Below are 27,632 nucleotides of genomic sequence, written 5' to 3'. Positions count from 1 at the left end.
TAAATTCTTAAAATATTTCTTAAAAAGACATGAATTATTATTATTATTGTATATATATATATATATATATATATATATATATATATATATATATACACATATATATATATATATATGTATATATATATATATATATATGTGTGTGTGTGTGTGTGTGTTCATGATTACATATAAAAAAATCAAAAAATAATTTTAAATATTTAGGTTAATTTTAAAATAAATAAATAAATAAAATAGTTTCTAAAAAATTAACAGTCAAATTTTTTAATCGAACCAAATCAATTGAATAGTTCGGTTAAGTTTGACAACTTTCAATTTGGTAGATTTTGTTCTATCCTAAATTGAACTGAGCAAACTGATCGATGACCATCTCTAATCGAAGTTAGGGTGTGCACTGAATCAAACCAATTGAAAAATCGAGTTAAATTAAATAATCAGTTTGCATTATTTATTATAATTTTCAAAATATTTTTGGTTGAAAATTGAAAAACCGAAGTCGAACTTATATATATGATATAATTTCCTTAAAAAATATTATTTATATATCTTTAATTGATTAAAATGTTTAATATATTACAATTTAACGTAAATTGGATACTTAATTTGATGTCTTCTAATTTTTACTTTTCTTGTTAAATTTTAAAAAAGAAAAAAATGTTCATATATTTCGATTAAATTCAAAATCAAATTGAACCCCATTAAATATTACTCTTTAATTTGATTAAATTTGTATTCTCTTCAAAAATCAATGTATCTCAGTATCTTTATTAACGAATCCCACTGATGGATAGTTGCAGGTGAATTTGGGGCCTAATGTCAGCCTCTATGGTGTCCATAAAGTCAAAAACTTTGTTGAAAAATCATGCTCTCAAAAAAGCTGCATTGCGAACCGTGCATCTTGACCCTAAGAGCTCAATACTCCACAAGCAAATGAAAAAAACTTAATACAATGAAGTAAGAAAAACAAATCGGAAAAATGAAATTTTAAGCATTAGAAATCAAATCAATGTTCAAACTTTATGTAACACAATCACAGCATTCCCATTCAACAAGGTCCTTAATTTTTCTTAAATCTGTCTCTTTGCCCCCACACCTTTCTCTTATTCCAACTCTTCCCCTTTTTAATCCATCAGTTTCAATCATGAACACAAGAAAATAATACTAGTAAAGTAAAAACACAGTCTGCCTGCCACTTCTCACAATTTTCAGTTATTTTAGCAAATTTGGTGCCCAAAAAATCTTACTTTTTTTGTTTCTACTATATCTATTATTACTGACTCTAATATACTTTTTTACTCTATCAAATCTTACATTAACCGATCAGACAAGCTTGGAAGCCGTCTGAAAAAATTCAAGCTAGCCGGTGGCATTGGGTCCCTAAACATTGGGTGCCTCAGATAATAGAATCCTAAGGCTACAGCTACCATTTTTGCTGGCACCACATACAGAATTATGGTTATACCCAAACACACTCCTATGAACAGCTTTGTGGCCCGTGGATCCCTCCAGCTTACTAAAGCTTGAACCCGCTCTCCTTGGGTTGCAAAATCACCCAATACTGTTTGGACGCGAGCTGCTAACATCCGTAACCGATCGTATCTTGCCCGAATTAAATCGGGCGGTTTTGAACTTGGTATTGTATCAAATTCCTCATCTAACTCATCTGGGTCGACCGTTTCGGCTTGAGATAACCGTATATCCATACCTGCTGGTATCTTCGGTTTAAACCGATAGTACCATACACCAATTAGGCATACATATAAAAACCCTGTAGGAACAACCAAATCCGGGTACCAAACAAGTACCAAATACAAGAAATGAACCAAAACTGTAGTAACCGGGTTTTTCCATCTCCGAATATCGTGTAACCATTTAGCCAACCCGACAGCCCAGGCAAGAACCGCAACGATCCGAAACCAATTAGCCTTGCTTTTTCTCATGCTCCAAGTATGAGAATCAGCATCCAACATATACTGAACCACCTCAGGTCCCAACGGCGGTTCGGACCGGGCAAGCCACGACGCCACCATTTTGGTGGCGGCACCACGCAATGCCTCTTGTTGTGCAACACCAAGCGGGCGAAGATAGTGCATTTTGGGAAGCAATGGTTGGCCATAAGCAGCGCAAGTATCGGGTAGCAAACTGGGGCAGGCGAATCGAACCGCTACTTCAATCTCACCCATTTTTTTCAACCCGCTTCTTAATAAAACCAATAGTGGGTAAGAATTTGTGTAAACCTTGTTGCTTTCAAGGGTAGAGACCCGTATCCGTACTTTTCCGATTCGGCTATCTGGTTTTTCTTCTGATGGGTCACCGAACATACGCCAGTTGTCAAAAACGCTGATTGTTAAGACAGTGCAAGGATCATAAACCTGCCACGTGTACTGCTCATTCCAACGTGGATCAAAACTGTCTGTGATTGTTCTCGTACGGACCCACTTTTTGCCGTATTTAGCTACACAGTAAGCATCAGTGGACCCCTTTCCTCCACCTTTATTTTTCATGGGAAGCAAGCCCCGTGAGCCGAGAATTCCCAGCTCCAAAATCCCAATAGCTGGCTTCCAGAGCTGTTTAGCCGTGGGTCTAAAGTCACTGCACACGTGCGCCGCTTCATCTAGCACGTGATACCCTCCCTCTAAGCAGAGACGGAGATGTATTCTGCCGAAGTAAAATCCGCCTCCACCACCGCCGCCGAGAGTGTTTGGCCCTGGTCCAGCGCTTGCTCCTCCTTCCAACGGAAACCATTTCGATGCTACGTGGCGCTCATCGATTCGTTGCTCAATTGAACTCACTGGAATTATTACGTGACCAAGTGATATTGCTTCCTTGGTTGTACGGTCTTCAACAACTACGATGAGAGAGTCCTCGAGTGGCTCACCGGCAACAAAGATTAAATCCTCAGGCCAGTGAAACGACGTCGTGTGGTTGTTCATTGATCCTCTTCTACTTCTTGCTGATTGGAAACCGAGATGAAATTTAACTCGAATCTCTGGCGCTGTTAACGGCGGCAAATTGGAAGCAATTTGAAGATCTTGCGCTTCAATAACTGTCACTCTCAAATACCACAGCTTCGGCGATTGATAAACCTTGGAGCGCGTGTGAGCCACATACGGTGCATCAGAGCTCCAAGCCTCAGGAAACGCGTCGTCGTTTTGAGTTCCAATCCAAACAGAAAGCTGTATATCACCGGACACTCTGCTCAAATTCTGATCAGGTCCGCTCTCTAATCTGTACCACTGAGGAGCCAAAGGACTATCCGGCGGATCACGAATCGGAACATCAGACAAATCAAAACAAACGCCGCCGAGAAACTGCTCCGTTGAGTCCCAAACTGATATTTCAAGGGTTGAACCAGACGAGTCAGGCTTGTTGTGACCCAACGCAAACACCTGATTCCATTCAGGACACTCCGTTGGCTCGCCCGGCCGGTACAACGCCGGTTTAGACCGTACGGAATGAGTAGAAGTTCTGATCTTAACAAACGAGCTGTCGTTTGGTGATAAACCACGAGCCTTAACTATTTTAATAAACAGATACTGCATTGGCTCAACAAGATCGTACGGATGAACTCTCTCATTTTCAGTATTAAATTTACCAGAAATAACTCTCGGAGAAAAATCTCCGTTCATCCGCCGGGGTAACCTCACTCTTTCACCGCCGACAGCAGCAACTCTGGAACTCTGCATCTTCCTTACCTCCGGCATGTACTCCGCCTCCGGAGGCGGCTGTGGAATAGCTTGCTCCGGAATAGGACCTTGCAGTGTCGGCTCCGATGAGTGCACCTGCACCATAGGAGGCGGAGATTCTCCGATAACGACAACCGGAGGAAACTGCTGATGATCGTGAAAACGATGACTGTAAGAAATATTCTCCTGATGATACGGATTAACCTCAAATACTCTTCCTTCTTCGACCACAACAACCGCCGGCGATTTAATAGGCTCTTGGGGCTGATTCTCCGGTGGAGGTCCGTCCTTATCAGACGGCGGCGGTGGCTCGTCGACCAACTCATCGTAGTAACAAATCTTTAACCCTAAATCACCTCTAATCCATGAGAACACACTTTTTTTCTCGAGAGGAAAATAAATGAGCGCCTCTTGTCCTCTCTGAGCAAACTGAGAACCGTAAACTTTAACCCTTCCTAAGAAGTGATTTTTACGACCACTGCCATTGCCGAATTTTTTATCGTTAAAAACTTCAATTTCAAGCTCCTCAAACTCCATGTTATCCGGGTCGGAAACGATGAACTCGAGCGTCTCGTTCCATTCAGGATTGAGGTCGCGGTATTTGGTCGAGGTTCGTTTCTTTTGACCGTCGAACTCGGCGAGGATGTACGGGCTGGAGCTTCCTTGACCGTCTTTGGGAAGTAGGTCACGTGCATTGACTACTTCCACGAGTAGCTTGCGGATGGTTTTGGGTGGCGATGGTTGCGGCGGTGGTGGTTCTGACGGGGTCGTCATTGTCTCATTTTTCTTTGACAGAGGGGCGGTGATTGCGGAGGAGGAGAGGCGGTGATGGGCGTGGCTTTTGAGGGGTGATATGGATTTGAAAGTTTGATATGAGGAGAGGGAATTAGTGGGAAATGAGATTCTATTCTGTATTATGAAGGATGTTTTTGTTTGGTGGTTCGTTGCTTTTACGGGTTCCTTCTTTGCCTTTTTTTGTTAGTTTACTTTTATTCTATTCTCTGTGTTGTGATAATATGCTGCTGCTGCTACCTTTTTCCTTTCAACAAATTGCTATGAGCCTCTCTTGTTTTGGATCGTTGAGGCTTAAGTTAAGCTCGTGCTTGGCTCCAAGTATATGATTCGAAATTCTATTTTTCATCTCATGGGTTGGGTTAAGTGGATTGATTTGGTGGGTGGGTTAGCTGCTTCTAAGGGTGTGCAATATTGGATCAAAATTGTAGTGAAAGATCGAATCAAATCGAAAAACTAAACCAGTTTTTGAATTTAATATAGTTTGATTTCGATTTGGACATAAAATAATTTGATTTGAGCGAACCCGCAGAAATATATTTACGTAAATTATGTGTGTAAAATGTTGACTGTACATCATATGCCCCTTAGCCGCAATGCCCGAAGAAGAACTTTGCTATGATTGACATTGAATAATCGAGCCAAAGTTATTTTTTTTTTGAATTTTGATCCTAAAAATACATAATTATCGATTTTATTGAGCCAACCGGCTGAGCAGTAGCTGCAGGAGAGAAGAGCAGCGCCACACTAGGAGTGATATTCAAATGTAGCAAAACATAATGAGATGCCTATGCAAGGGACATGATTCTCTCCTTTTTGTAAAAAGCACCACATTTTAAATAAAGTCTCAAAATTAACCCACAAAGCATCCTTTGATTAGGGACCTCTGATTCTTCTCTTCAATTTGCATCACTTGTCAAACAGTCTCACCAGTACCAACTTCTTCTTCCTCGTGACATTAATTTCCATTTTTCTGGTTTTATTTTATCTATTTTTTACCCCTAAAAACATGCTTACTTGTTTAGATACTTTTTGGCACGCATGTCAAAGAAGCTTCTACCTCTAAAGTTTTCATGTTTAGCTGATTTTTTAATTTTATAATAAAACTTGGTGGGTTGCTGATGGAATCTGATCCTGAAAACATTAAAAAATAAAGTAAATAAATGGCATATTTTAGTTGAGTGATTAGGGGATGAAGCCAAAAGCTTGGTGTACACACAAGAATATTAGCTCAAATAGGAATTCCTCCTATCCATATATGATATGTAGATGCCATTATTCTCTAAAGGCACCGTTTGGATTGAGGGTTTTTAAAATCCATAGATTTTAACAAAATCGATGGATTCTAAATCAATGGAATTTAAATCCATTGATTTTAAAATTCCATCGTTTGGATTGAAAATAAAATCAATGGTTTTTAATATTATTTATGGAAAAAAATAAATAATATAACAATCCATCATTCATAAAAAATGGTGGATTTGGACTTTCCCACCTAGTAGGTGGGAAATCAAAACCCTCAAAAATGGTGGATTGTAGAAAATGAGGGAATTTATAAATCCATGGATTCTATTAACTTTTTTTTGAGGCAAACGATGGATTTTGTCCAAATCCATTGATTGTTTAGAATCCATCGTTTAGAATCCATCAATCCAAACGGTGCCTTATGTCTTTAATTTTGTTCCTTATCAAGTTTCATTTTCTGCTATTTTGGGACTTCAATTTATCTTTTCTGTTGTTTGCCTATTTGTTTGGTTTATTTTCAAACATTTCAATATCCCACAAACTTTATTTGCATTTGTCAATCAACATGAGGCTGATTTTGCTTGAGTGCTATTTTCAAACTCTTGTTCTTAATAATTTAGCATAATGTTTATAAAACACATTTGATATGATTAAACAAATAGAATAGGTTCAAGATCTTAGATTGATTTTGTACTTTTGACCCACTGGACTCATTCTTATTCTTAATAGCTGTAAAATAATTTATGTTTTGAAATTTGATATCATTCATGCGTCCACTGTCACCCACTATGCTGCATTTTCTCCCCCTTCTAATTCTTTATTTATTAAGTTTTCAAAGCACTTAATATAAATTATTAAGATAAGTATAATTTTTTTTTAATCAAAGTCAAATTATAATATTTCTACTATAAAAATACACTTTCGGAGACAAATATTAATCGTCCCCGTTTAATCTAGTAATAGAGATGTCATATTTTTTAATTGATTGATATAAATTAAAGTTCGAGTGTGTATCTAGTTTGAATTTTGTTTTCAAAACCAAACCAAAATAAATCAAATTTGTCAGTTTGCTAGATCATCAGTTTGATTCATTTTTTTACACCAATTTTGGATTCTTAAAGCCATTATATTACATATATACAAATGAAGGTTATTAGGAGTTTGTATGATGGGTTCATCAGCAATGTCAAGACAGTATCTCAATACCATTTATTCGTGATGAACCGATTCAAGTTTCCGCGACACTAACATCCCCAACGAAAACGCCAACACTGCTGTCAGCAAAATCTCTTTATTATCCAATAGCATTTTCGTCGCCTTTTCTAATACCGAACCCTCTCGTCCCCATTTCTCTATATTCTCTTTGCGAAAACCATCAACACTTGAACCTTTCTTGCTCTCACCTTCTTTATCTAATTTACTCTGCTCTTGATCATCATGACTTTCCCGAGACCCGATCTTACGATCATCAGAGGGCTCCTTTTCTTTCATATCATGATCTTCAGCGACGCCTTCGTCATATTTTACATTATGATCTTTTGCGACGCCTTGGTCATTTTTTATCGGATTCTCAGGTTCTTTCTTCATCTGTGCTTGTGACTTCTTAGGCAGAGTTACATATAGAATTTCTCCATCAAATTTCCCTGTGATCCTGCCAATATCTGAATTTTCCGGAGATTTAAACGCTTTCTCGAAATATATATATTTGTTGCTGTTCTTCACAAGCCTTTCTCCACTGACTATTATCTGCCCTGACTCATCCACATGAAGCTTCACTTCCTCCTTTTTAAATTCTTTAAATTTTTTAAAAAAATGCAGTCAGATAAACTGTAATTTGACAGAAATTGAAAGATGATAGAGTAATTAAATTACCAGGAAGATCAATAAGCAGGAAATGGAATTCTGAATCCTCTGTCCAAGCTGCAGAAGGAACGAACTCTTGAACTGAATGATCTCTCGAACTCGCTCGAACCCCAAATCTCACTCTTTTTCCTCCATTATTTTCCATTGATGAAGCCTAATTTGTGAATTTGTTATAATTTGGTTGATATTTCTTGTGAAAATAGATTAAATGTTGGCAATCTTCCATTTATATGCATTTAATTGTGAATTATGCAGGGTTATTCCAAACTTTTCCTGTTGGATAATTCAGGTTTTGATTATGTCTTACTATAAGTGTTGATTGTCAATTTCTGATATCTAGCCTGAAGGATAAGAGACAATTCCTTGCTTTTCTTGTGTCCATAATCCTCTTAGATGAGCATAGTGGATTTGGTTCGAATGAATTTTATGAATTTTTACCCAACTTATTTGTAAAAAGATATGATCTATTAAAAAATTCATTTCGTAACTTAATATTTTAGGCTTTACAAAATTGAATGTCTATATCAAATAATTTTTTAAAGTGAATTTACTGTCAATAAAATGAATTTTACAAAAGGTAAATAATTTGTTTGGTTACATCATATTAATAATATACTATTATCATGAGTAAATTCCACAAGTCAAGGGTAACGGACCTCTTGTGAGAGAATTCGTCAAGGACTGGGGTAGAGAAAATTATTCTGAGGCCTCACTTAGTTGGGAATAAATTCACTAAATAAATCTAACTTTCCGGAAAATAGCATTTCTTTTTTCACTTGGTTCATTTTTGCCAATTTACTTCTTGGAAAGTTAAGAGGTTGACTTTTTTGACCAGGGAAATAACTTTTTTAACAAAACCTAGGTAAGTTCTACTTTTCTAATTAAATTAATAAAAATACTATTATATCCCTATATTTAATTAGCCAATTTAGTTATTGAAGGTAATATTATCTTTAAATTTTAATTAATTAAAAATAAAATGCAACTTCCTGGAAACGCCAAGATTTTGATTTGGATATGTTCATGTGGTCAATAATTACTGCATCAGCTGGGAAATACATGCTATTGTTGGCAGCAAGCACCCTACTGTCATTAACCAGGGTAATCGCTTTCTTGCATCCGAAAATCCAGATTGCAAAGAGGTATATACATATTAACTATTTCAGTCTATAAACGTAAATAAAATATATACCGCTGATTTGAGGTCTCTTCATCAGTATAATAAGGTTACCAAGAGGATCGTTGAGCCTGAATGTGAGTGGACATCGTGGAGCTGGCGGTCAGGGGAAGATCTGATGCTGAACGGAGCTTTATTTGTTGAATCCGGGAGTCGACAAGTGACAATTGGGGAGGAAGCTATCCCTGCAATGCATGGAATACATGTGGACAGGCTTCCTTGTTCTGCTGGTGCTCTTTGTTGCAAAGAACAATAAATCCTGTTAACAAAAATTGACATAAATCACATACAAAGTGTGTATGTGTCTTAGGTGAACCCTGGTCTCAAGCAGAGGTTTAGTTTAGAAAATTCTGAAGATTTTATGTAGGCTAATGCCAATGCCAGTTTGTTTAAAAGAGAATAAATATTTCTCCCAGCGGTTTTTGTGTTTCACTGCTTGTTTCCGAATCCACCATCCTAATCCTGCGGCCATGCGCAAACTCAAAGGCACAAATAATCATATCATTGATGCAGAGAAATGTCATGAAACAATATAGAAAGTTCTAAGTTAGAATAATAAAATTAAAAATAATTACATTATTAGTGTTAACATCAAACATAAAAGAAACATATTTCTTTTTCACTATTGGAACTCGAGAAATTCCGTATGTAAAAGGAGACTGGGCTTCTGTTTCGTTTCATTCTTTTAACAAAGGCAGAACCTAAGAATAACCAATAGCATTGATTTGGGATAACAATGGGGAAAAAAGAATGTCTATAGATATTGCTTGCTCATGTCTACTAATTTCCATCCTGAGTCCAAGATCCAATACGTCTATTATCAAAGAACAGAGTTGGCAAATGATCAGTAGGATGCGGTATGTACTATTTCTGTAAAAGAATGATATCTTTAACTGAAAGGGTCAGAAAATCTGCTTTGCGAATTTATGCTCTTCAAGCTTCCAGTCCGGAAACAAACAATAGCAATTCCAGAAACTCTCAGTATTATGTTCATCGGTAAAAACAACTGAGAAAGAGCAGACCAGTAATTAAATCATGTAAAGATGCACAAATGTTCAGTACATCTCTAAAATACGAACCTTGTCACTTGAGTCTTCTCGAATTTTCAATTTTTTCCCTTGCAGGGACCTCAAGTTTAAGAAATTTAGAGAACTGTGCAACACATCAAATAAAGAAAAAAATAAAAATGCATTAGCACACTGAAAGCCTTAGTAAAATGAATGAATGTTACAGAACACAAACCTGAGATGTCTTGAGCTCCAGTTCATCCCATTCTAAAGAGGGATTGCTTCCCTCTACTATCCCTGTCCCAGCATAGATCAATGCACCAAGGCCCTACAATTCAGTAAAGTCAGCAATCAACAGCACAATGCAGTATGATATTTTGAAGCAGCGACTCTTCAATCAAGTTATAATATGTTTATCAGATTCATTCTCACTCAAAACAGCGACTGAAGAGGAAAATAGCTGACCTTTTGGACCAATGCTGACCTGATGCCAACAGCAAACTCGCTCTCTCTCCCTCCAAACCAGCCAACAGGACCAGCGTACATTCCTCTATCAAATATTTCTGCGGAATATTAGAAAAAAATGAGTTGTTCAGGTCTGTTGCAAGCAAACAGCCAACTAAGTAATTGAGAACAAGATAATCAGCCATCACAATTTGGTCTACTAATGTTTGTCTGGCTAAGGAAAAAAACGAGAGTTAGTAAAGGCTATCAAAACTGTAGCGTTCATTCAACATGTTATAGCCTCTATACTGCAGTAACCACATTGTTCGAGAAGATTAAATTTATCAAAAGGACTTGCACATGTATTGCACAGAGCATCCTTTTGGGTGTGGTATAGAATAGATAGGCAATGCCAAGAGGCTTGAGGAAATAACTTGATAGCAATATGAAATTTACTATGCAAACATCAGAATGACGCATGTACCTACCAGCTCTTGAAATTAAAGCGCGTGCCTCTTCTGTTGGGAATCCACAAACTGCCGGGCTTGGGTGAAGAGAAGACAAGATATCAAACTGGAAAGGGAACAGAACATTGGAGGAGAATTGTTTAAGAGAACTAGGGCAACAATAACTGTAGTAAAACTATCAGATCGAACCAAAAGTGGAATTCATAAAATGAAGTTAAGATACAGTAAATGCAAGGTAACATGCCAAGCAAATATAAACAGGGAAAAGATTATCTTATATGTGATTTAAGGGACTTTTTGTTGAATCAGAGATAGTTGATTTTCTTTACCTCATCATCTTCACTGCTTAACTTTCCTGCCAACTGGGCATTCAAATGTTGAACTCTTGGGAACTTTCGTATTGCTTTATTTGGTTCTACTACTACTCTGCTACACACAGCCTGCAAAATAGAATAGTGGACGAATGGTACTTTAAGTTTCATTTCTTTTGCTTTCTTCTTTATGTCAGACAACAGCTAGTTCTAGACTTCCAGTATTCTTTGTCACAATAAGTCACAATAAGACCAAGACCAAGGGATCTGTGAAAGGATAATTTAATATCGCAAGGCACAGGAAACTGCACTTGCCTCTAATTTTCTTCTTATGCTGTCTCGTACTATGGTAAATTCAAGATGGTCCTTGGGACTGCAAATGAATGCTAAGTTATTAATCAAAACATGAACTTAGTTACCGGCTTCAGAACTGTCTTAACTTATTTCCAGTGTAACAGTTTAACAAGTGATTAAGTGCAAAGTACCAATATATACCTGGAAAGTAAATCACGTTCTATTTGAAGATCTAGAGCTTTTGATCCACCTCTGGCACGAGTCCCTGCCAACGCTTCACTACTAACTCCTAGCCATTTTCTGTGAAATAGTTGCTCTGGCTATTGATAAAGTTGATACAAGTCAAAAATAGAATAAGGCTAATTGATCTCCATTTATTAAGAAAATACACATTCACAATGACTAAAGTATATAAGGCATCAACTATTTTGAACTTCAAAAATAATTTAATTGCAGTTCATTTATTGGCAACCATGACCATTCAAAACATGCAAAATCCATTTTGAAAAAGGCAAGCAAGAATCGAAACATTTACAGGATTGTGGAAAATTAAAGTGATATACAGTTAACTGCATAATTCTCTTATAGAATAAAAGACCAGCGATCACTTGCCGTGTTTCCAATAAATGCTGGACCATTAGGTGGCTGAAGACAAAATTGATAAGAATGCTCTCCTTCGACCTGTAAGCAAGTACTATTCTCAAGTATTTTACTTAAAGACTTTTCATATGTAAAGAATGATTCACGGAATAGTTATAAAGATAAAAGTACCTGCAGAGAAGCCAACCACAATATAGGATCAATGTCAGTAGCCGTTACAACTCTGCTGCTACGTGCGAGTACAACCTAGATTTCATGACACAACTCAGGTACATCAAAAACCAAATCATATAGAAAAAAGAAAAAAAAAACAACACATGGCCAAAAATAACTAGCATTTTCGCAGAAGAAAAAACTGCGAGCTGGATACCATAGATGTACTTAGCACACAGGTGACGATTAAAGACCTTTATAAGTGGTGAGCTGCTTATATTTATTGTCTGCAGAGCTCTTTTCACAGCCAGATCCCAGTAGGTCTCACTGGGGATGTGATAATTGCTCAATACAAATGTTCTATTAACTTCTTTCGACAACTTCACGATAGTAGAAGAAATCTGCATGAATTTAAAACAAGCATCAAACAAAATTACACAAAAGGATAAGAATTAGCTTTCTATATTCAACAAGCAGATGAATCAAATAGTTAAGCAAGCAGAGTAGCCCGACCTGACTCATGGTAATTTGAACCGCACCAACAGCTTGTTCCCATGTCAATGAAAGGGCATTATCCCATGCAATAGTTGCAGCAAGCATGGAACTTCCCTCGAGCTCATCAAGCTCAACCTATCATTATCAACAAGTCTTATATAACAAACAAAGGGTCGCGGCCGTCAAACATGTGTCTCGGGATCAAATAAGTTCATTTTAACTTTTTTGGGTTATTAGATCTTCAAACTTGTGTTTTTGGGTCGAGTAAGTCATTTTTTATTTTATCAGTCTACTAGGTCCTCAAATTCTATTAATGTAGGTCAAGTAACCCCTGCAAATGCGTGACTTACTTGACCCCTCAGACACAAGTTTGGGGATCTAATTTAATTAAAAAGTTAAAAATGATTTATTTGACCCTGTGACACAAGTTCGCAAGCCATGTTGACCCTTTCTTCCTTATGAATAACTAGCAACAACAAAAATCTGATTCTTTGAGCTCAATATAAACTTGCACATGGATTCAAATCAAAAAAATCGGTTTACCTGAGGAACAATGAAGTAAAACGAGCCAAAAGATTCCCACTCGGATGACATATCAGCCATGGCATCAAACCGGATTGCGCCATAGGCACGAATCAAAGGACAATTGGCTGATAGGAACCTGAACAAGTTAAAACAGATTGAATTACAAATCACAGCAATAATAGAAACATGAAATTATCAAAATTATTGGATTTTGTTTACCTCTTAATGGACTTCCAGTCATTATATGAAAAAGGATGGATATCCCTAAAGAGAACAGCAGAGCCGACACCAGCTACACTGACTAAATTGTTGATATGGCCATTTCCATTGGTGAAGTCTAACATAAGATCAGTTTCATTTTCTCGTCTTCTTCTACCGGAGAAGAAGCAACATGGAAGAAGATGGTGCTGCGCATGAAGCCATTGAATGGCTTCAATTTTCTGTTGGATTGGTACCTGCATTTCAATCACAATAAGTAAATTGGAAAATTAGATTAAAAACTAGAAATTCCAACCAACTGGTTGCAGCTAAATTGACATTAAGTAAGAGAAATTTCTGATTTTGAACCTCAATGAATCAAAGAGAGACATGATCAACCGAGCAAAACCTAATTAATAACTGACACTTCATCTTCTTCAGTTTTCATGTTTGCCGTTGGTTGGTCAGGATTGGGTTTAAGCCAAGATTGATCGGACCGGTTTTTGAAAATCTCAAACCCGTTTTAATTAATAATTTAATTTTGCTAAGAGTGTCTGAACTTTTCTAAATATGCAATTTAAGTGTCTAAATTTTAATTTCTTTAATTGGTGTTTCAACCTGTTAAAAATTTATCTGTAGTTATTCTCTAATAAGTGAATTACAAACAACTGAAACAAGATTAAAAATAATTTTGAATTTACGGATATAAATTGACATCTTAATTTCATGTGTAATATACTATTGCGCACCATGATCTTTTGATCTTTTTTTAGTATAAAATTAAATAAAGGGCAATATATTTTTGTCTTTTAACATATTGATGATCTAAAAATTGCTAAAAGTTTATTAATTTTATTAATAATGCCATTATGTCAATATGAACATGTATTTTATAGAATGAAGTACTTATTTATATAATTTTTTTAAACTTTGGAGCTCTAATGGATGGTGGGTTAAGTAGCTTTTTCCCTTGTGACAATTTTTTTTACCAAATGAATATGATTGTATGAAATTTCAACTTCAAGACCCCTATTAATTATAAAGTATGATAAAATGAAAATATATACCAAAGTGTGAAGTCAAACAATTAACATTTTATGCGATCCGATAAGGCAATTTTTCCACACTTGCTTGATGCTAGTTGCTAATTTCATTTCTTATTGGAAACATGTCCCATAGAAACAGCAGGATAACAAAAAAGATGTCGTTTAATGCATCTCCCATTCAATGCCAACCAGACACGTGGCATACACCCATTTCTCCACCAATGTTGAGCAAATTGGAGATAAGAGTAGTACAATAATGCAAATAGTATCAAATGAAGTATACTTTGTTTTGGCATTGCGAAGTTAAGATGTTATACCTGAAGACGTAAAATCCCGGAAGCGAAAAGCGGCGGATTGGCTTTAACATCAGAAATGGCATAATTGAGAGCTTCCATAGCCATGGCTGTGGAAGATACTGCCTGTAATGTTCTCGTTTCAGTTATTCCAATTGGCACTTTTAAATCACTTTGGCAACCGTTCATTGATAGGGAACATGACCGATATCTTTGTTCGCGCTGCAAATGCATAGAATGAGTGTTTGTTTCTCGGGAAAGTGAAAATTTCAGGGAAAGAATTGAAGGAGTAGGTGCTTACATTGTGGAAAAGATGAATTAGTGATTGCTTAGTGGGAATTGGATTGCCGGAGAAACTGCATTTTGGTGATTCTGATAAATCCATGAAACCTGCACACAAGCCATGCTTGGCTACAGCTGCAGTTGCAGTTGCCATGAGCTGAAACAAAAACCAGTTTCCAGTTCAGTAAGTTTATACTAGTGAGATGAACCAAAAATGACCCTTAGTACTTGACATTTTTATGTCTACTGACTTGGCTGTCATAGTGACACGTGTCTTTGTACCTTATGCTTAAAAGTCTTGCTTCCTACAAATGAGTTATATCTCAAATTGTATAAGCATTAAACAACAAACTGCTAGCTTATGGGTTCGATTTCTCCCACAAGCGCTCCCCCTCCCCAAATTATCAAAAAAAAAAAGTCTTGCTTCCACAAATCAAGACCCATAAATAAATTTAAGGTTTTACTATTTGCCGCCACTAAATAAAAAACAATTCTCTCAATGATTCGAATACATCGATTATAATGGCGGATGACACTTACGATTTGTCAAAAAACGAGTGTCGACAATCCGAAACGTGTGTTTCCAAATTTTTCCAGATAAATTACTTATTTTTTATTTTCGGACTTTTTAATTTTTTTCTATGGGCTGATGCACTAGGACCGTGTCGGCCCAAACGGGAAAACTTCCCATGGGGATGTTTCCCTTCTAGAGAAACTTCCCATGGGGATGTTTCCCTTCTAGAGAAACTTCCTATATCTCAGCTAGATTCCGATATTTGTACTGCAAATTGTCATATCCGCTTGTCGGGTTTGAATAGAGGATTTGAACATGAGTTTTTTAATTTTAAAATAGATTAAAAGATATTTTAGTAAAAATAAGGGTTGTACCTAGTAATTTAGGGGCAGTATTTAGTAGTCTACTAAATGCAAATATACCTTATTCATTCACGCCATTATTTTAAAAAACGGACTAGCCAGTTTATTCAGTCCAACAGGGACCAATGGTCAGTCCAATTCATTCTGCTTAAAAACCAATAGAAGAAATTTGACCAGATCAAACCCAAAAAAAACACCGACAAACTATTAAAAGGGAGGTTTAGCAAAATACCTAAAAAAAACTAAAAATATTTGCAAAATTTAACTCATAAACTAAAAGTTTTCAAATGTACCTAAAAAATTTAAATATTTTTTTTTACTCCGCAGTTTCAAACAGTTGCAAACAGTTTCAAACAATTGCAACCAGTTTTAAAAAACACAATTTTAAACCATTTTACAAAACTTCTCGCATACAGTTTCAAATAGAGTTTCAAACGGTTTCAAAAAAAATACAATTTGAAACTATTTTATAAACCGTTTCAAAAACAGTGTATAATAGAGTTTCAAACGGTTTATAACGATTTATTAAAAAATAATTTGAAGCTGTTTTCAAAAACAGTTTCAAACGGTTTCTAAAAAACAGTTTCAAATACAGTTTCAAACAGTTTATAGAGTATTTTTACCAATTTTCAAAGTAAAAAAATAAATTTTCAGAAAATAAAGATAAAAAAATAAATTTTAAAAAACGGAATATTTTTACAAATATTTTTAAAAAACCGAGTATTTTCAGTAATTTCCCTTAAAATTATTAAACCAGTTGAACCATAAAACTTACTTATTTTTTTAAACAGTTCAACCACCGGTTGAATTAAATCTTAAACCAATGGCCACATAAATTCTACCACCAGTTAAGGGCATCTCCAATCCAACTCTAAAAAAGAGTTGGGTCCCACCATTTAGAGTTGGGTAACTCCAACCCAACTCTATAAACTCATTCTTTTAAAAGTTTCTGAATAGTAAACTCTACATGTAGAGTTTCACTATTCACATCTTTATAAGGAATATTTTGTACTTTTTCATGTTTACTAATTACTAGTTTAACCCACTAATTTTAATTGTACAATTATGTCCTAATATATTCAAATATTACAAATTTATATTTGTATTATTATATTTTTTATATGACTTCTTCTAATAAAATTATAAAAATTTAAAAACTGCATATATTATAAATTAATAATATATAAAATTAACTAAAAACATATTTTAATAAATAATATAAACAATTATGAAAATAACAACAATAATAATAATATATTTTCTTATGTTAATTTTTATAATATTATTGTATCTTTTTTTTAATTTTTATGTAATGTTTAATATGTGTCTTTTATTTAAATATAATTTTTAATTTACATATTAAAAATATTAATATTTTATTCAATTTTATTTAGTAATATATATTATTATATGATAATAATATTTATTTAAATTTTTTTATTTTACTATTGATAAAAAATATATATTTTTACTTTTAAGATGAATATGTAAAAAAATTTCAATTTTAGTTAAGTTGTTAAGATGATAAAATAGTGTAGTTTTAAAATATTATTTTAATGTTAGAGTTAGAGTTTGTAATTGGAGGAAAACTTATTTAGAGATAGAGATAGAATTTGTGGTTGGAGGAAAATTTACTTTATCTTTAAAAAATAGAGTTCCAATTGGGTTGGAGATGGCCTAAGGTTTTAAAACACCGATTCACACAACTTAAAACCCAAACTTTACAGTGCATGTGCATTAGGTTCAAAATTATCATGATGAATGCCTAGGATCATAAACTAAAATTGAAATTTTCCAGTTTCTGAAAGTACTCCACTGTGGTTTAAGGAATTATAAACTTTAGTATAGAAAGATTCACAACAACGTTTTAGTTCTATCAATGTAATAATAACTTTGGTTTTGCTTTTAGATTACAGTAATACAAGGAGAGAAACTTCACTGGCTGCACTCTTCCTCCAGAACCTAGCACTAATACATACAACAGTGACATGAATCCTCTAAACAAAAATATCTACTATCAAAATCAAAAATTGCTTGAAGGTGGAAACCTTTCCAACTCATTCCTCCTCCAACGCAAGTCCACCAATTCGCCTTCTTCTCTTATCAAAAACGGCTTTAAAAGACTCCCGCTCTGCTCGAAGTTGCTCTTGGAATACAGTCTGTCTCCTTGACTCCCCTTTACCTAGGGATGACGCTGGGGTTCCTTCCTCAGGTAACGGGTTGGACCTCTGCAGATGTTTAAAGCGTTATAAATGAGTGGCTGCCCAAGTGTAAATCAATTAAACCCATTTCTAATTCTCAAGGGTTCTAAAACAGAACTTACCAAATTGTATCCGGCGCCAGGTCCAATCACTAAAGACTTCTTTGCCTTCTTTGCTGCACCTATAGAAAACCCAGTATTCCCAGCCTGGACAATGACAATTGGAAGACAAAAGTTGAAAAAACAGTATACTAAAATTAACAGGAGAAGAAACTACATCTGTACAAGCATGGAAAAACAAATTCCACAAAATTATAACATGCAGCACTTCAGAAATATTCACAACATATCTTGAGAGATTTCGTAATTAGTTAGCTTCGCAAACCTTAAAATTATGGTTTTGATGGGAATTAGCAAGATACAACTACAAGGACAATCAAATGTTAGATGGAAAATGTTGACTAATAAAGGAAACTTTGTAAATCGAGAAGGACCTCCAAAAGAATATAAGGTAAAAATGCTTATATTTTAATACATGCAAGGATAAAAGGCATCATGCAGTAACATCTTACACCTTTCATTCAATCAATGGTTCAGTGCAGAACTTTGCATCAACTGTTCAGTACACCTCTAAACTTAATTGTAGATAGCTTGAAAAGTACGCAAAGCGACCTACTTTGTATATATTTCTTTGATGTTTATCCCCCCTCAAATTGTTGACATCTTAAGTTCTAACTTATTAATTGAGAATGCAGAGGTGTAGATATAAACTTAGTAATTACCTGGTCACTCCAACACACAGATTTTCCTTGCTTTCCATATGCTTGAATTAACCCAGAGAGAGCATTTAAATTTCCCTTCACTCCCTCAGATCCTTCTGTATCATCTTCATCTAAATCTTCTGACCATTTACTTTTGAGTATTACTCCTTCCCTAGGATGGTCCTCTTCAGCATTCCATCTCTTTTCACCTTTAAAAGGAACTAAAACAATAGAGTCAATAAGAGAATTGAACAAATTTGGAAATACTTACAGCAATCAGATAAAGTAATTGATCAATCAGGACAAATAAAAAGGAAAACTAGGGTAACCATAACACATATCTCTAATATATATATATGCTATGAAAAATTAAATTAACCCAAACTACAACCTGACCACCGTGGACAGAGATGGAAATGTACCTTGGGGTGCATCATCCTCCAATGAAGGCATTCTCGTTTTCTCAGCGTTCCTTTCCAGCTGTCCAGATGGATTATCATCCGAGGTTCCATCTTCAGTATCCATATCAATCTGAAATATTTGGCATTAGAATAGATAGTAGTCAAAAGAACTGCAGGACTAACTATACTTCCCTAATCCCTAAGCTAGGCAAGATTTGTAAGATATATATGCATAAGACAGAGCAAGCCTGACATATATTGTTGTTTGGTGCAGATTGAACTCATAATAATAACCATATGAAGTCTAGGGCATTGAATACAGTTTTGATTATTATTTTGTAATATCCCACATCTAAGAAAGTAGAGAGACACGTCACTTTTGATTTCCTCTCCATAAATTTTGATTATGCAATCCCAGCACATTTAAATATGCAGCAATGCCACACTTTCTAAATCTATATACTTAGCATACATATCTACAGACAAGCATACAGCTCAGCATTTTTCAATGCTTTACTGCAAAATGATCCAAGTTTATAGATCATTTCACTATCTCCTTTCCGGTGAAGCATGGTTTACCATTTGGTTCCTAAATAAGAGCACAGTTTCATTATACTCCCAGCCGAGGAGAAATAAATCCACTGTTTTATCCTTCACATGTTATTATACAAGGAATTGACACTGAAAATTATGTAAACTTGAATATTAATAACAGGCTTCCAAGTTGGATCAGAACCCAAAAGCAAGTAGCACAACCTATAACTAAAGATCATGGACTTTTCCTTAATCAAAGGTAATTATTGGAACTTATAGCTGCCTATGGATAAAACTGGGTATAACCCCAATTTCATTAAGAAAATATCAAAAAACTTTAAAAATATCACATATGAGTGTCCGTTGCCACTATGGCACTATCACATTAATAATGATATTCAGGAAAAGAAAAGATGCAAAAGACAGAATATTTCTTGTCATTAGAATGCCATGACAGATATTGAAAAGGCATGACACAGTTACCTCTTGAATTCCACTTTCCTTCAGGTCATCCCCATGGAATAGAGACTGGCATACCAGAAAAATAGCAGAAGATTAGACCCATTAATTGATAGCAGCAGAGGAAGGTTCTCCAAGATGTTCATATCACATAGTATACCTTGATATCCAGTTGCAAGTATAATGTTGGAGCTTCTTCCCACTGCTCAGCCATGCTTTTTATTTCATCTAGGGTAAAGCCATGTATGTTCCTAGCAGCACACCCCTGAAATAAAACCATATAATTACTATCATGAATCTAGGAACAGACAAAGAGATGAATCATGCGTGCTATTTTATAGCTAGTAAAGCATTTATAGTCACTCAGAGTAACTAAGAATAGCAATAGCACATGCAATTTTATCAGTAATATATGCAACAAATAAACTAACCGCGGGGTCCTTATACGTAGGTTCTGATATGTAAACTTCATAGCCAGATCTCTGAAAAAGCAATAAAAAAGAAGTGAGCAAAGCATTTGACAGATACAGTACTAGAGATTCTAATTAATAATTATGAATGGAATTATGCACTGGTTCTGTAAAAAGACTTCCACATGCCCACAAAATTAACCATCTGAAATTACAAAAGAGTAAAGAGCTTTCAAGGGCATTTAATGAGTAGAACTTGACAGCAGAACAAATTAAATAACATGACTATTAATTAGTAAATAAGTACAAATTTTAAGTTCATTTGCCAGTCATTAGAAATATTATGTGCTAAGAGCATCGAAAGAACCTCAATATGGACAACAAATATAGCAGCAGACATTCACTTTATTAAAATTTATCAGTTACCTACAAATAAATTCATCTAACTATCACATGGCATTTTAAGAAACTGATGTTAAAGGGATACAGGATGTTAACACATTACACACATAACAGTCATTTGTATCCTTTTAAAAGACAGAGCCAATTGACATAAACAAAAATAATGCAAGAAAATTCTTGCCACTACTTAATATCCAGCAGCTATGTTGCAGAAACTAAATTGATGTCTAAGTATCAGCCAGACAAAGAGATAATACATAAGGCATGCAGGGACAGCAACTTTAAATCTAGAAAAGAAAATGTATGAGACATGACATGCTAAGAAACATCTTATTAAATAGCTGTGTTCCACATCTATGGAATTATGACCCATCCACAAATACAAAGTGCATTGTCAAGTGATTGCCACAAAGAGGCAAGGGGAAGAAACCTTGAAAGATGTTAAAGCAACAGAGAAAGGTGAAGTAATTGAATTAAAAACTAATGATAATCATACGGAAGTACTAGTTTGAGCTTTTAGGCCAAAGTAAACCGTCTTCATGAAGCCTTCAATATTGTAATCTAAAGGTAGATTCAACTCAAGAACATAAAGCAGAGTGCTTGCAAATTATTATCATTTGGTTCCCCAGAATGAGGACATTGTTTGTAAATACACCAGGTTTGTAACTGCTCAGGAAGTTAAGCACAACCTACAAAGAACTAAACCCAAAATTTGCAGCAACATGCATCTTTCTCTTATTTTTATCGTTGGCTTCCAATATTTGAGCTCCACAAAAAAAATTGGTGGAAATGATCCATTAAATTTTTCTCTCAAAATCTAAAGGGAAACAATTTGTAAGTTACAACACAAGGGTGCCACTAAATTTGATAGTGATGAAAGAAAAGCCGACTGCTTATTAAGTGACTGACCAAGGACCACTAAAGGGATGACTGCAAGCACCCAACCACCAAAGGAGAAAGATGGTAGAAGGTATCATGTGAAAATGAATATGACTGAAGAAACCTAAGGAAGAGAATAAGAACCTATACGCCTAAACACATTCCCAGAGAACTGGAAAATGACAATAAAATACTCGCAGAGGTTGTGAAGAACAAAGAGGTGAGGGTATTACCTTTGCGATTGCCCAAAATTGAGCAAAATCAGCTACCCGCAGATTGCGGTCATCCACTAAGAGGAGGCACACATATCAGCATAAAAAGGTCAATTGCCGAAAAAACTGCATTTGTGTTAGTGAAAATGAACGCAGTGCAACCACTGCATGACGACTAGTTTAAGATTAAATCTAAGTTGTTGAACTCCTTAACATTCAAAGATAACCAGCATCTCTAATCTGCTTATCATAATTCTAGAGTGCAATCTGAAAAAGTTCTAAAAACATGAGATCGATTTTATTTTAATTTGAGTTTTGATCTACTAAATAGTTTAAGCTTGCATTCATCATTCATGGGTAATAGTTACCCACTTGGTGCCACAGGTCGGACCAGATGAAAAATAACACATCAAACCGAATAGCTTAGAATCACAACATGATCAATTTAAAGGGAACCATGTTAACCATTTTAGCTATGAATTTTAAACATGTAATGAATTTACTCCATCTTGAAAGAAATGGAAATCTCAAGAATGCCACTATCCTTGAAAATTGCTACAATATAAGGAGGGAAAACAATTAAAAGCAATTACAATAAAGTAAAGGAGAAAAAGATATTCATCGTTAATAAAAGAGAACTTCCAAATTTAAAGCTCATACCAATAACAAGCGTGAAAGTTCCCTCCTCAAGGGTCTTCTTAAATGCCTTCAGCATATTGTCTCGATAAGCCTATTGTGGAGATACAACAAAAATTTCAATTAAAAAATTATAAGAAAATATAGATACCAGACATGAGAAATAGTATGCAGCAGCTGTTAACAAAATCATATAGAAGATGAGTAGAAATATAAAAAAATTATGAACTCCAACAGCATAACAATTTTATACACAAAGAAACTAGCAAGCTAGATGACTACACCCTGAAAGCAGTTGAAGTTAGTATCAATTATCTAAACAATTAGCAGCACTACCTCCTCCATCTCAGGTTCATAACAATACTCCATGACCTTCTTTACTGTTGGCTTCTTGCCTCTAACAAAACCTGAAGATTTTGACGCATCATTCTCTTCGACCTTTCAATAAAAGAAAAAAATGCTCCTTAGCGACATAGGACGACACAGTAACAACAATAGCATGCAAACCTTAAAGAGTGATAAACTTCCATGTGCATATTCATGAGAAAAAAAGACAAAATACATGTGCTGAGGGCCATAAGAAAGAGCATAAAACATGAACATCTAACAGAACTGACAAACCTTTTCAACTTCAGTCATGAAATAGTCATCCATGGAATGAATCCGTGGGGGATAACCACCATTTTCAACTTCAAGGTCACGTATCATCTTAGCTAAGTAGCTCTTACCGCTACCTACAAGCACGATAAGTACATACAATCCATAAACTCCATGTACCACAAAAGGAATCTTCATTTTTCTCAAGCCACATTAACTTTTTGCATCATAAATCACACATGAAATTCCATATGTAGCATCTGAAAAATGCTTCACTTCCCCTAAGAATCTCGGTCATCAGGACAAGTCTTAGCAAAATTTCAGTTCAAATAATCAAAGGAACAAAGCTATTATGTATGCACTAAGTGCCTCATTAGTATAGAAAAAAAAAACATTCTCTAAACCATCCTAAACTAACAAAATGGATTAATTGAAGCAAAGTATCTAGTAGTAGATAAACCACATGAAAAAATAGGATACCTGGAAGACCCCGAAGGATTATCACAATATGATCACGACGAGTAGACCAAAAAGGCGGCTTAAACAATCGAAAAGCATCAATAACTATTGGCTTATCAGGAGATGGCTGCTTTGGCATAGATGATGTTTGCCATTCCTTAAAATAAAATTCCAAGTTAAAAACTTGACAAAAGAACTTCACAGCCCATAAAAGACACAACTACAACATCACAAGACTAGAAACAAAAACTAAAACACTAACAAAATTAAAGTACCAATACCTCCGAGAAAAAGGAAGTCGAAGGCTTATTTGGCAGATATGGATTAGTAACAGAGGAATTCGCATGAACTGGGAACAATGAGGTTTGTGAAGGTGGCGGCGGCGGTGGTGACGGCTGAAATGGAGGTTCCATCGGTATAGGAGGTGGCGGCGAAGGTGGAGGCAAAGGTGGAGCATGCTGGTGCTGGTAGCCACCTAATAATACTCTATTTTCACTGGGAGGATATGAACCTCTAGAAGGATCAGTCATATTACTATAATCATGTCTCACATAATTTTGTTGCTGTTGATTCTGATACTGATTACTAATCATATTGTTAAACATATGATTCTGATTCGGATTATAAAAATCGACATGGCCAGCCTCTCTCGTTTGATTAGAATAATCAATCTGATGATTACTCATATCTGCAGTATTACTATACCTATTATTACTAAAATTAACACCAGAATCTGGACTATAACCAAAATTAAAATTCGCAGAACCGCCGTGATCGCGTATAAGCTTTAATCTACGCTCATTATCCAACGTAATTATTGAATTTTGATTACTCTCATCAACCCTAGCTCGCTTATATCTCCTATCTACTTCACCATTACTATTATAATTTCCATAACTGTTCATACCGTTATAATAAGGGTCGGGTGGTGGATAATCCGGATGAGGCGGAGCTACTGGAGGTGGTGGTGGAAACCTAGGGTTTTGGTTGTATGCAGGATAAGGAGGAGGGGTCGGAAGAAGAGACGGAGGCGGAGGAGGCGGAGGGCAAAACGGGAAGTGAGAAATTGAACAAATCGGACAGATTTTGAATTGTGAAGACGGAGGACTTGGTGGTAGAGGAGGATAAGTTAGCGATGGTCGCCATTGTTGATCCATTAATTGATTCACAAAACCCTAACGAAGCTGCAGGCTAGCGATTCTCTTGCTCGTTTGATTTAGGAGAGATAAAGAGAATAAAGTAAAAATTAAAGATAGTAAAAGAGAGGCGGTAACATAATCAGATGAAGTCAATTCTACGTGATGCACCCTGCTATCGTAATTGTATGGATAAACTTAAAATTAGTTTCCTTACGTTTTGGACTAACTAGTCCTTGAATCTTTAATTTTCCTCTTTTGGTCCCTGAATTACTATTTGTCGTTAAAAGCGTGATTACATGCTCCAAAATCAATGGGTGCTAAAAGTTAAATATTTTTTAGGTTCTCGTATAAAAAATATTATTAATTTTAATAATGTATAATCTAATTTAAATTTATAAAAAATCTAAATTTATTAAAATAATAGTACAAAATAAATATATTTATTAAATAATGAAAAATTAGAATATACTCTATTTATTAAAAAGAACCCATAATTTATGTTTATTTTATTTAATATTACATATTCCAACTTCCGATTAAATTGAACAGCATATTAAAAAAATACTAGCAAATATATATAAGGTAAAATTGCACTATTTTTTCCAACGATATTTTATTGTATTATACTATTTTAGTGTACCTCAATTTTTAACTGCATAAAAAGAGTAGACAAATGAAGTGCACTAAAATAAAAATGTGAAATAGAATACTGTTATAGAGGTTTTGCACGCCAAATTTAAGATTTAATGTGCTAATGGAAAAGGTCTAAAACAATTTGGTAGTGATTGGTTAGATAACTAACCTAAAACCTCTATATTTTTATCGTTTTATTTATATGGTCCTTTTTAAAGATTTTGTATTTAGTAAATTTTCATATTTCACGGATTTGATTTAATAAATATTTTACTGGACGGAATCTGTAAACATTTGTTCAGTCGTATAGTGTTACCATTATCATGTAAAAAAATTAAAGTGGGATAGTATTAATGATTTATATTTTTTTAATTCAATAGGTCTATATAATTTTAAATTTTTATTTATATGATCTATATTTTTACATTTTTATTAATTTAGTCTTTTTGAAATTCTGACTCACGCACATCCCACATCAAAATGTAGTTCACACTCTTTTTTCATTAAAAAATATATTTAGAAATTCAAAATAAATAAAATATAAAATCTAGATAAATAGATAAAATTTTAGAAAATAATTAAATAATTAAAACCGTAAAACTACAGACACCTCGAGATGGATTTGGCCCCAAAAAAGGAAAGAAAGCCAGAGTTGCACGTCATAACATAAAAATACTCAGTAAAAAAAGAACATTTGACCAGTGAAATATTCCAAGCTTAAAACATTTAAAATTTTGATTAAATCTTATCAATTAATCCTTAGCCTAATCCTTGAATAATATGGAGATATAAGACACCCACACAGAAATCTATATATACACCACAAAATCAAACCAAGAGCTCACTCAGTTATTCTTCTTTCTTTCTCTCTAATAATCAAACCCTAAACCTTTCTGTTTCAAATTCGAAAATATGGAAGAAAACGTAAAATTTCACATGAAAAGCTCAATTACTCCCGCGAATCCAATTCTCAAAATCAAGAAACAACGCAACAAATCCACGAGTAAAATCGACGTAACCTTCAGAGTCCGCAAAACTCATCATATCTGTGACGATATTCTACCGTCGGACGAACATGCAGATTCAACAATGTCGTATATAAGAGAAACCCATACATGGCATCCTTCTATATTTGATTTCAGTATTTCCTGTGACGGCTCGAAACTGATCGATGAGGAACACCACAAACAACAAGTACTGAATTTCTTGATGTGTAGGGCAATTCATGATGAAGAAGATCTACGAAGGATCTCGACGGCTGTATGGGCTGGGATTAAAAAGTTGGCAGTCCGTACAACAAGAAAGACGTGCGGTAATCTTTTTGTTGGTATAGATGTAGTGAAGTGGGAACTTTACGACCAAGATGCTTTTATGAGAGCTGCGATGGAGTCCATGGAAGATGATACTGATCATGCAGTTCCGGCGAGCGAATCGTCGATTGCTGGTTTGGAAAGGTTCGTGTTTGATGATGAGAATTTGGAAGAGAAGAAGTGTGTGATTTGCTTGGAGGAGATGGAGATGGGGATGGAAGCGATTCGGATGCCGTGCTCGCATTTTTATCATCAAGATTGCATTCTTCAGTGGCTGCATAAGAGTCACTTGTGTCCTCTTTGTCGCCATAAAATTCCTGCAGAAGAACAAGATGAAAAGTAGCTGTATTTTGATTTTATGTTGACGAATTCATTTTAAATTTCTTTTATGTGTTGAACTAATTTTAACTAGCTAGTTATGCCTTGTATCTGATACAGTGAAGCAAGAGCTATTGTTTAATTACAGACTTAATTTATGACTGTTCAAGATTATGAAAGATTTTTAGCGATTATGCTTTGTTACATCAGTGACCCACAACAGGCGTATATAATACGACTTCTGTTTTCGATCATATATCAAATAATATTGTTCTTGCTATCGAAAGATAAAATAAATTTTAAATTTTAAAAATAAAATACAATAACATATATCTTTTCTTTGTAAAGGTAAATTAATTAAAATACGGTTTAATGATAATTTTTAATTAAATTAATTTGATTTGATTTGATTTACTCAGTACTCTAAATGGAATGATATATGAAAATTGAACAAAGGATCAATTCACCCCCTCAACTTGTCATGAAATATCAAATGAGTCATTTTGGACGAAACCGGATCGTACAGAC

At 34.9% G+C, this 27,632-nt stretch overlaps 4 protein-coding genes across 5 annotated transcripts; all 4 read right to left on the bottom strand.

Moving 5' to 3' along the window:
- Positions 1–1,142: 1,142 nt before the first annotated feature.
- LOC126673627 (protein QUIRKY) lies at positions 1,143–4,900 on the bottom strand. The gene has a single exon (XM_050367842.2). The coding sequence runs from the start codon at positions 4,458–4,460 to the stop codon at positions 1,308–1,310; it is 3,153 nt and encodes a 1,050-aa protein (XP_050223799.1). The 5' UTR covers positions 4,461–4,900; the 3' UTR covers positions 1,143–1,307.
- Positions 4,901–6,772: 1,872 nt separating this feature from the next.
- LOC126672883 (inactive protein RESTRICTED TEV MOVEMENT 2-like) lies at positions 6,773–7,731 on the bottom strand. The gene is made up of 2 exons (XM_050366831.2): positions 7,596–7,731; positions 6,773–7,516 (listed from the first exon to the last, which is right to left on the bottom strand). The coding sequence occupies exons 1-2, from the start codon at positions 7,729–7,731 to the stop codon at positions 6,933–6,935; spliced, it is 720 nt and encodes a 239-aa protein (XP_050222788.1). The 3' UTR covers positions 6,773–6,932.
- Positions 7,732–9,286: 1,555 nt separating this feature from the next.
- Positions 9,287–15,090, bottom strand: LOC126673378 (isochorismate synthase 2, chloroplastic). The gene is made up of 16 exons (XM_056104976.1): positions 14,898–15,090; positions 14,621–14,818; positions 13,279–13,514; positions 13,078–13,195; positions 12,553–12,669; positions 12,294–12,440; positions 12,058–12,132; positions 11,899–11,967; positions 11,488–11,606; positions 11,308–11,365; positions 11,011–11,121; positions 10,703–10,787; positions 10,236–10,333; positions 10,006–10,098; positions 9,843–9,915; positions 9,287–9,769 (listed from the first exon to the last, which is right to left on the bottom strand). The coding sequence occupies exons 1-15, from the start codon at positions 15,030–15,032 to the stop codon at positions 9,847–9,849; spliced, it is 1,728 nt and encodes a 575-aa protein (XP_055960951.1). The 5' UTR covers positions 15,033–15,090; the 3' UTR covers positions 9,287–9,769; positions 9,843–9,846.
- Positions 15,091–17,575: 2,485 nt separating this feature from the next.
- LOC126673545 (uncharacterized) lies at positions 17,576–24,948 on the bottom strand. Of its 2 annotated transcripts, none has more exons than XM_050367730.2 (13): positions 23,986–24,948; positions 23,726–23,861; positions 23,270–23,382; positions 22,985–23,086; positions 22,673–22,742; positions 22,034–22,089; positions 20,541–20,591; positions 20,270–20,374; positions 20,134–20,178; positions 19,138–19,246; positions 18,737–18,936; positions 18,078–18,161; positions 17,576–17,982 (listed from the first exon to the last, which is right to left on the bottom strand). In XM_050367730.2, exons 1-13 carry the CDS (start codon positions 24,859–24,861, stop codon positions 17,812–17,814), a joined length of 2,118 nt encoding a protein of 705 aa, XP_050223687.1. In that variant the 5' UTR covers positions 24,862–24,948; the 3' UTR covers positions 17,576–17,811. The 2 variants fall into 2 exon arrangements, with proteins under 2 accessions (XP_050223687.1, XP_050223688.1); XM_050367731.2 differs by having other exon boundaries at positions 18,737–18,924.
- Positions 24,949–27,632: the final 2,684 nt, after the last annotated feature.

The sequence above is a fragment of the Mercurialis annua genome, linkage group LG3 (assembly GCF_937616625.2).
Source record: "Mercurialis annua linkage group LG3, ddMerAnnu1.2, whole genome shotgun sequence".
Lineage (NCBI taxonomy): Eukaryota > Viridiplantae > Streptophyta > Magnoliopsida > Malpighiales > Euphorbiaceae > Mercurialis > Mercurialis annua.
This window is presented reverse-complemented; position numbering and strand designations above follow the sequence as displayed.